Source organism: Mesocricetus auratus, unplaced genomic scaffold, assembly GCF_017639785.1.
Source record: "Mesocricetus auratus isolate SY011 unplaced genomic scaffold, BCM_Maur_2.0 Super-Scaffold_100006, whole genome shotgun sequence".
Lineage (NCBI taxonomy): Eukaryota > Metazoa > Chordata > Mammalia > Rodentia > Cricetidae > Mesocricetus > Mesocricetus auratus.
The window spans coordinates 17883521-17892793 of record NW_024429190.1 but is presented as its reverse complement, the minus strand read 5'-3'; the positions used below and the strand labels follow the sequence as shown (position 1 = coordinate 17892793).

At 53.5% G+C, this 9273-nt stretch overlaps 1 protein-coding gene across 2 annotated transcripts; it reads left to right on the top strand.

Annotated features, from left to right (window-relative positions):
- Positions 1 to 396: 396 nt before the first annotated feature.
- Msx1 (msh homeobox 1) lies at positions 397 to 4589 on the top strand. Of its 2 annotated transcripts, none has more exons than XM_005068833.4 (2): positions 397 to 1096; positions 3426 to 4589. In XM_005068833.4, the coding sequence occupies exons 1-2, from the start codon at positions 628 to 630 to the stop codon at positions 3866 to 3868; spliced, it is 912 nt and encodes a 303-aa protein (XP_005068890.1). In that variant the 5' UTR covers positions 397 to 627; the 3' UTR covers positions 3869 to 4589. The 2 variants fall into 2 exon arrangements, with proteins under 2 accessions (XP_005068890.1, XP_040602948.1); XM_040747014.1 differs by having other exon boundaries at positions 3417 to 4589.
- The last annotated feature ends 4684 nt before the right edge of the window (positions 4590 to 9273 follow it).

Genomic DNA, 9273 nt, shown 5'->3' with positions numbered 1-9273 from the left:
GAAGTAAAAACTTCCGTGGTAGAAAGAAGGGGCCGAAGAAGGAAGGGGGCTTTTAAGAAACAGCGACAGAGGGGACTATAGAGGGGAAAGGAAAGAGTGGGTAAGGGGTGGTGGAGGAGATTAGGGCAGAAGAGAAGAGCTAATAAAGGAAAATCCCTCTGGAACTCGGTAGGATCCACGTCTAGGGGGACCCAGCCGGACAGATGCCCACCAGGCTAACTCGGGCAGAAAGGCTCCCCAGGTACCTCCGGCTCTCTCCAGCCCAGAGCGCCCCCAGGCCGGGCGCGCCTCGAGACAGGAGCGCGGCCCAATGGTTCTCTCCGGGCCCGCCCCCTCGCGCGCTGATTGGTCGCTGCCGCGCTGGCCTTGCCTTATTAACAAGTTCTCAGGGGAGCGGCGGCGGACCCGGAGCCGGCGAGTGCGCCCGGGAAATCGGCCTGCGCGGCGCAGTGATCCAGGCCCAGCTCGCCCCAGCCGGCCTTTGGGGGAGCCGCGGGAGGCTCTCGCGGGAGGGTCGACCGGGCCAGGGTCCCGGGAACTCGCAGAAGCCGGCCGCGCTCCAGCCCGCCCGAAACCCATGCTCCAGGGCTGGCCCGAGCTGCGGCTGGAGTGGGGGTCCGGCTCTGCATGGCCCCGGCTGCTGCTATGACTTCTTTGCCACTCGGTGTCAAAGTGGAGGACTCTGCCTTTGGCAAGCCTACAGGGGGAGGCGCTGGTCAGGCCCCCAGCTCTGCTGCGGCCACGGCGACCGCCATGGGCACAGATGAAGAGGGGGCCAAGCCCAAAGTGCCCGCTTCGCTCCTGCCCTTCAGCGTGGAGGCCCTCATGGCTGATCACAGGAAGCCCGGGGCCAAGGAGAGCGTCTTGGTGGCCTCTGAGGGGGCTCAGGCAGCGGGTGGCTCGTTGCAGCACTTGGGCACCCGGCCCGGATCGCTGGGCGCCCCGGACGCGCCCTCCTCGCCGCGGCCTCTCGGCCATTTCTCAGTCGGGGGACTTCTCAAGCTACCAGAAGATGCTCTGGTGAAGGCCGAGAGCCCCGAGAAGCCAGACCGGACCCCATGGATGCAGAGTCCCCGCTTCTCCCCGCCCCCAACCAGTAAGTAGCCAGCCCAGGATGGAGAGCGAAGAGGCCAGAAGGGGGTGTGGGGCCCGAGGGCGCCAGGCCGCGCGCCGGCGCCGGCTTGTCTCGGGCGTCGGCGTACCTGCATCTGGGTACCTGGAGGCTGTGCAGAGGTTGCGTTGGCGGGGAGGAGGCCTTTTGAGCCTCTTCCCACTCCCACCCAGGAAGAGAGTTAGAGGCCTGGAGCTGGCAAACCCCTCAGTCCGTTTTCGCGGGTTCCTTGCCTTGACGCAGTGCCGCTGAGTGTGTCAGTTCATTTGTAGCGCGCGGGTGTCTGGAGACCCTCTTATTCTTCCGGTACTTAGGACACCGAGGGTTCCCTGCTCCTTCACCTGACCCTAAACCCAGTTATTTTGCACCCGACTTAGATTGGCCCAGCGGAGTTTCACTTTCTGGTAGTAGTACCTCTCCAGGGGTTCAGGAGATCTGCAAAACTCCTCCCCTACCCATCAAGTTAGGAGCAGTTACTTGGTGTGCTGAGCCGGTGGGTGATTTATCAAGTGGGACAATCATGAACAAGTAGAGGGGGGCGGGGCATCACGATAGCCAAAGGAGCTCCCCATTTATCGCTTTGCTAGCTTCGGAACGTGTTGGACCTGGCTTTCAAAGCCGACCCAGCAGCTAGCGACGTGTTCCGGGATAGTCCTAAATCCTCGTGGCCCTCAGACGTCTTTCCCCAGCGAACCCGCTCGAAGATATTTCAGGAGCACGGGAAATTCCCAAGTTTTCCTCGTTTCCTCCGATTATTTCGCACCACATAATAGCATTGCAAATTCAATGGCGTGATGCTGAGGAACGATTTTTATCTGGGGATTAAACGTCTTTGAAAAGACAGCCCCTCCCTGGGCCTAATAGTTGGCGAAGGTGGCTCAGAGCTGGGCTATTGATGCTGACCAAAGTGACATTTCCCTATGAACCCTCCCTTCTCTCTCGCGGCCTGGCGGAAAACGAGTCTGGGGCCAACTTCTTTCCGGACTTGCCTTAGCCCGAGCTGGGGAAGAAGGGGGATGTTAACTGGAAATTTCGTTTGACTCACATCCTAGTGGTCTGAAGGCCCAAAGGGTTATTATTGTTTTTTCTTAAGTGCCAAGAAATGCATAGTTAGGCAAAACCCGCATGGTGAGACGTCCTCAATTTCAATTCGCTTTCTTAAAGGAAAAACTGATGCAGAGGCAAAGCATCCTCCTGGAGACTTGGGATTTTGGTTTAGAACTTCAGCCTCTAGGACTCCAAGTCAAGGCAATCACTAAGTGTGTGTTGTGTGTGTTGTTGGGGGGGTTGTGCAGGTTTGTTTTATGCTGCAACAGTGTTGTCGGGCATAGCAGGGTTGATGGAGGATTGAAACCCAGTCCTCTTAACCGGGCCTGCCCTCCAAACAGTGGCAGCACTCTGCTGAGACTTACCCTTTATTGGAAAAACTGAAAGAAAAGTGGGCACCACCAGTTTCTTGAAACTGAGCTATGTTGGAGAAGCTATCACACCCCGACACTCTGCTTGCTGTGGTCCAAGAATCCAGACACTGCGTTTAGGAGGAACTGCTAGGGAAAACAGAGCATCTGAAACGGCAGCACATCTAGATGATATGTCCTCATGTATATTTTAGAATTGTCACAGTGTGACCTCTTCGATGACTCTCTAATTTCGATTGGCCCTAGAGCCCAGTAGAAGCATGCTGTTTGATAGAAGGTGCGGAATTTCAAGATCCATTCTAGGGCTAGAGAGATGGCTCGGCACTGACTGCTCTTCCAGAGAACTTGGGTTCCATCCCCAGCCACCCAGATGGCAGTTCACAACTGTCTGTAATTCCAGTTCCAGGCCACCGAACACCCATGCCAAAACATCAATGCTTACAAAATAAAAATAAATATTTTTAAAAAGTAGTTTTATGCAGTGGCCTACCCCCAATGCAGTACATTTGGTGGACACAAATACAAATGTATGCCTAAGGTATAAAACCCAGTATGACCTTGGGTTGAGCTGAGGGCCTCTGAATGTCTTATGGCCCCCTTAGGGTTCATCTTCCTCTGTGCAGTGACCCAGAAGAGGCCCCGGGAGGGGAAGGCCTGACTAAGGTAGGTTGGCACTGTCTCTGCTCAACTGTATTCCAGCATTAAATATGGCTAGATTTAATCTGGAATCTTAGTAGACAAGAACTTCTGACCTATGGGTTGGGTTACATACAGATGGAGAAAATATTTTTCAAGTGCCCAGCATAGGGACGCTTGGGGGAAATCAGTGCCAATGGTTTCTGTCCCTTAGTAATGCACTCTTAACTCCTTGCCTTTTTTTTCTCCGGGTCCCCTAGGGAGACTGAGTCCCCCGGCCTGCACCCTACGAAAGCACAAGACCAACCGCAAGCCGAGAACGCCCTTCACCACCGCGCAGCTGCTGGCTCTGGAGCGCAAGTTCCGCCAGAAGCAATATCTGTCCATCGCCGAGCGTGCCGAGTTCTCCAGCTCGCTCAGCCTCACCGAGACACAGGTGAAGATCTGGTTCCAGAACCGTCGCGCCAAGGCCAAGAGACTGCAGGAGGCCGAGTTAGAGAAGCTGAAGATGGCCGCGAAGCCCATGCTGCCGCCTGCCGCCTTTGGCCTCTCCTTCCCTCTCGGCGGCCCTGCAGCCGTGGCGGCGGCCGCGGGCGCCTCGCTCTACAGTGCGTCTGGCCCTTTCCAGCGCGCTGCGCTGCCCGTGGCGCCCGTGGGACTCTACACGGCCCATGTAGGCTACAGCATGTACCACCTGACATAGGTGGGTCCAGAGTCGCCTCCCTGTGGTGCCACTACCCCACCCCCTAGCCACCTCTTCTAGCAGCTGGAATCCTTCCTAGGAAGCCCCACACCGCCCGGTCCCTTCTCTTAAGCCCCCTTACTACAGTTCTTTCATCCAGTTCCTCCGAGTCTGATCCCATCTGGGGGAAAAAAAGTGGCTGGAAGGATCTGGATTCTTGGAGAGAGTCTAGATTTACACCCGCGAGTTATAGATGTGGAAATTAAGGGCACCGAGACCAAGAGATTTATTCGTGGTCCCCAGCAGAATTAGAGGCTGAAGGAGACTAGAGGCCATGACTGCATCAGCTGCTTCCGGTCCTGGAACCAGGCAGGACTTGCGCAGAGAAATTGCTGTTTGGTGCTTCGGGAAATGAACACAGTCCTATGTAGAAAGCCAGGAGCACAGCTCCTTGCACTGTCAGACTCCAAGAGCTTTAGCAACAAGGCATTGCTCTGAGAGGGCAGGGCCCGCGCTGGTGCTTTACCAAGGTAGGTGGAAGAGAATTTCCCAGGACCAGGAAAAAAAAAAGTAAAAAAAAAAAAAAACCAACCTGTTCCTATTTAACAGTACATTTTCGTGGCTCTCAAACATCCCTTTTGAAGGGATTGTGTGTACTATGTAATATACTGTATATTTGAAATTTTATTATCATTTATATTATAGCTATATTTGTTAAATAAATTAATTTTAAGGTACAAGATATTATGTCTGCGGATTTAGTTGTGTGTTTTACTCCTCGTTCTTTCTCTTCACATATACAGTTGCTTTCCCGTTTGTTGGCAGTTTTACATTAGCAACTTTCGCAGTCGACAGGAAGATGTTCAGGAATCACTTTGGGGGGGCACACAGGAGAGATTTGCATTAGCACAGTCAAGTGGAGCAATTACCCGGGATAATTAGGCTCAATTTTCCAATTCACTTTAAGCTGAAATCGACACTTGCTCTTTCCACCCATAACTGACTCTTTTTTCCTCCTCCCCTTTTAAACTGTCTATGAAAACAAAGTGGTTTGATGACTGTCATCAGGTAATCCAGACAATTCCTGACCCCTCAAACCTGTTTTCCCACAGAAGGGGAGTATGTATCTCTAAACAGCCACCAGTATAGGCACAATGTGAGCTTCATTTTGAGCTGCCTAAAGAGCTTTGCACAGCCACCCTCCTTACGACACAAAAACATGCAGCTACACTGAATAGTACAAAACAAAACAAAAAAAACACAAAAAAACAGGGCTACCCTATACCTGGACCCTCTATACCTGGACCCTCTCTCCTGCCCTCTTAAACTGGGTTTTTCCTTTATGTAAAGTTCAGGCATCCAAGAAAAATTTAAGTGCAAGTTTTGTCTTCTGGGGAAAAATTCTTCAAGGATGTGAAGGACAGAAAATGACCTTGGTAAATCAAGCCTATTATCCACCCCCATTCTCTTTCTCTTGCGCAGTGACAACCCTGCGAGTCTCATCAAATCCAGGTGCTCACCTCTACCGGCCTCCATCTGATGGGAGCTTGAGCATCCACGAAGGAGAGCCCTGTGCAGCCTTAGTCTAGAGATGTCAGGATGGGGAAATCTAGACCCTTATCTAGTACCTGGTGTTGGATTTGGGGGAAATGTGAACATCTCCACAGTTAAAAGGTGGCCCCAAGGCTCACATTGGCCTGGGAATTCCATGAGGTTTTGGGGTGTGGGGAGGTTGGGAGGTATGTACACTGGCTCCAAGATACTCCAGAGGTACTTTGGCCTTGGGTCCTCCAGTCTGTTGTAGCTAGAGTTAAAGAGTCTATGTCTCTGACTATTTGTCACACCCACTCCCTACAAGAAGGATAAGCTTGTCAAGTTTTGTTGAGGATCTTGGTTCTACTAATGGAACAGTCGGGAGGACTCTGGAAAGTAACCTTCAGTCTGGGTCTCTAGAAGCAAATCCACGACCGGAGTCCTGACAGGACCTTCAAGGTTGAGAACCCACACCTGACGTTCTTTAGAGGCGACTGGAAGCTAAGGTGCCCCTCTTCTTGCTGCCAGTCATTTAAGCAGTTTTGGGTCGTACACCCTGACCCCAAAACATCCTGACTCCCATGTCCAATCTCCCGGGTTCCTTCCTAGAAAGCCACTGGAGGTGGTTAGGTAGACAGTGGTACTGAGTCTGTCTCAGGTGGGCCGAGGTGGCTGCGTGGTCGATCCTGCCTCAGTGCCTGTGTGACCCGAGGCAGGCTCCTCATGTCATCTTGCTGTGCCTCCTCGGCTTTCTCACCCGGGAAAATCGTCCTGGTATCCTCATCATGCTCGCTCCTAGACTTTGGGGAAGTGTTACCAGCCTGACATTGAGGTCGCAGCAGATTCTCCTGGAGCCTGCGGTTTCAGCTAGAGCCCTGTTCTCGGCAGCCGCACATAAGTCCTTTCCCTCACTCAGAATTGAGGAATGGCGGGACAGGATCCTGTGTCTCCTCCGGCCCAAGGTCCTGGGCCTCCTGGTTCCTCTGAGTTTAGCAATTTAGGGTCGAGGCAAATTTAGAGCAGCATAATTGCGGTAATGAGCAACGGTTCGCGTTCTGCAGACGCGCCATGGCTCCAGCGAGGCGGTAGCTGCAGGCGAGGCGGGCGTGCCTCCTCTCCCCCCTCTCGAGCCTCCCTAGGACCCCCGCCCGCAAGCGCCGTGGCCTTTGGAAGCAGTCTTGGGCCAAGATTTCCTTCCACTACTGGACCCGTTCATTTCCCCCCCCCTACTTTTGTTTTTTGTGTTTTTTTTTCCAGTTAGCCCTTTCTTTGTCCACCTTCTCATTTCCAAAGTGTCTTTCTAGATGGCGGTGATGGCGGTGTACACAGAAAGTGCTCAATAGATGTTTGCCGTCTCTGAGCAGTCCACTAGATTGACGTCGAGTTTGCGGAGCTGCTTTAAATCCAGAGTGGCAGAATTTTGCAGCCGGGAGATGGATGGATAACCGCTTCTCACTGTCGGTTCTAAGGCTGAGTTCCCTATCTGTTCAAGTTAGAGCGATGTTTGTCGCGGGTCCTTGGCTCGGTTCTTTACCGATTAAACTCCTGATCTAGCTAACGAGTGGTCTCGATCGCGAGGAGTGGGGGTCACCATCTAGGGTGCTGACAGGCTATGGTAGAGAAGTCTGTTTTTGGAACCTACCGTGTTGGGCATGTTACCGTGTGTATCGAATGTTTTACTCCTCCACTCAAACTTAGATTTCGATAGTCTTGGAGGACTACTGAGGCCCAGAGAGGTAACAGGACACACAATTAATGAAGAAACAGAACGGGGATTCGATCTCATTTCATTGGGTACCTATGCGTTCAGGAGCACCAGCCCAAGTTTCTATAGCTGAGGGTCAATGAATGCCATGACAGTTCTCGTAGGAAATGTGGGTGCCCTGGGCAATTGGCCACGGGTGATCTGGGCCCCAGTTGTGATGTTGACCCCTTTTCCAGGACCACATTCAAGCCCTGTTCCTAGGACCGTGAGAGGGATGTCTTCCCTGCCCGGCAGGCCATCTGCACTGGCGTTTTCATTTTGTTGGAAAGATCACAGAAAAGCAGTCTGCAAATTCCGTTTCTGACAACGCCACAGGACTGGAGCGGCCAGCGCAGCGTGGTAGCTGAGGCGGAGATGACCCTGGCTAGGGCAGGGGACTTTGGGGGACCAGAGTTCAGGGCGTGTGTAGCCGGGCTAAGGCAGTCGCGACCCGGGAAGCAGGGTGGGGCTCGCGTTCAGAGCGCCTGGTTTCAGGGTACTTGGTTTGGCTAGCTGATCCTGGGAGGACTGCCCAAGCCGCACGCAGGAGGCTTACAGATCAAGCGACCCACCGCGGGGGCCCCTTTAGCGACCGGGAGGCTCCCAGGTGAGCCCAGCCGATCCAGGCCTGAGCCCCGCCAGAGCCTTCAGGGGCGCAATGGGGAACGCGGAGGAGAGACAGCGGCCGCCTTTCAACTTTTTGGCTGGCGCCGGCCTGGCCAAGCCCCCGGGGCGCCGGTCCTCCGGGTTCCGTCCTGTCCTCCCAGCCGCTAGCTCCTCCGCGACAGTCACCCGGTCCCTCACGCCACCGGGAGCACCTGATCCCCAAGTATCACAGCCAAGTGTCCACTCTCCCCTAATGCACCCTAAGTTTGCATCCCAGGCTCGGGGGATCCCTTCGGTTCCACTCGACAGCTCGGATTCCCTTGTACACTTTGGCCCTGCAGGGTCCTGGCTACAAGCCCGCCTGCCTCCACCACAGCGCCACCCCGCGGCGACAGCAGCCTCTTAACCTCAACAACCCCCTTGTCCGATGCACGCGGGCTCTCTACACGAAAGGCAGAGCCTACAAAGTGCTTGTGCACACATGACCCACACACATCTACACAGCAGCACATGCCTCAGCAAACACACAAAACCAACACGTGTACCCCAGACTCACAACTCAGACTCACACAGATGCCTAACACATGACCAACTATCACACACCACAGTCACAAAATCAGTAGATGGCACGCACATACACTCCAACAAGCACACAACCGTGTGCACAAACCCAATACACAGCCCACTGACACAGACACACAACCACACACAACCGATAGAGCTACACATTATACATACTACCAACACATATGCCCAAACACAAGCATGCATGCTAGCATTCCCTAGTTCATAGAGGCAAACCTCACATAGCCACTCTCTAATGTCCATAGAGAGCCAGAGACTTAAGACCTGCTGACAATCTTGGAGAAAAAGGAGATAGGCCAGAGACAGACCTAGACGGAGAGAAAGAATTCCTGGGGGATGGTATTTGGAGAGATCCAGGGAGAGGCACAGCAAAGTCTGGCATAGCGTGGATCTCAGTGGGGGATGTGCAGATCACAACAGTCCTGAGTGCAGGCACCAGTGTGAGCACCAGAGGGAAGCTATGCAGGAGTATGATTATGACTATTTATTCGGATGCAGAGCTGTCTTGAGGGGAGGGTGGGAATTCTGGGAGACCCTACTCCTGAATATCAGAAGCCCTATTCTTTTTCCCCAGAGCAGAACAGCTGCTCTGTATTTGGCAAAGCCTCTTATGCTTTCCCACCAGGGGCTCCCAAGAGACCTAACTCTGCTCAGGCTCAGACAGAACCCAGGCCCAAGATCTGGAAAGTCTGTCCAGCATCTATCCCTTGTCAGGCAGGCACAAATAAATACACGGGTGCTGCTAGGAACAGCCCAAATACCACTAGGTACTACAGTCGGTTGATGTCTGATTGCTGGCACGGGGCTGGGTTGTCTGTTTGTGGATCCTGGCTTTCGACATTTGGAGGCTGTGTGATTTGGGATGAGTTCCTTAACTTTTCTGAGCCTGTCTTTCCCCCATATACCAGGTGCAAGATTATCCTATTTTCTAGTGGTCACAGGGACAACATGAAAATCT

Excerpts from the sequence above, each read along its gene's own strand:
- Msx1 (XM_040747014.1), top strand. The coding sequence starts at position 628 with ATGGCCCCGGCTGCTGCTATGACTTCTTTGCCACTCGGTGTCAAAGTG. Across the intron at positions 1,097-3,416 it reads CTTCTCCCCGCCCCCAACCA|GTCCCCTAGGGAGACTGAGT; the intron begins GTAAGTAGCCAG and ends TTTTTTCTCCGG.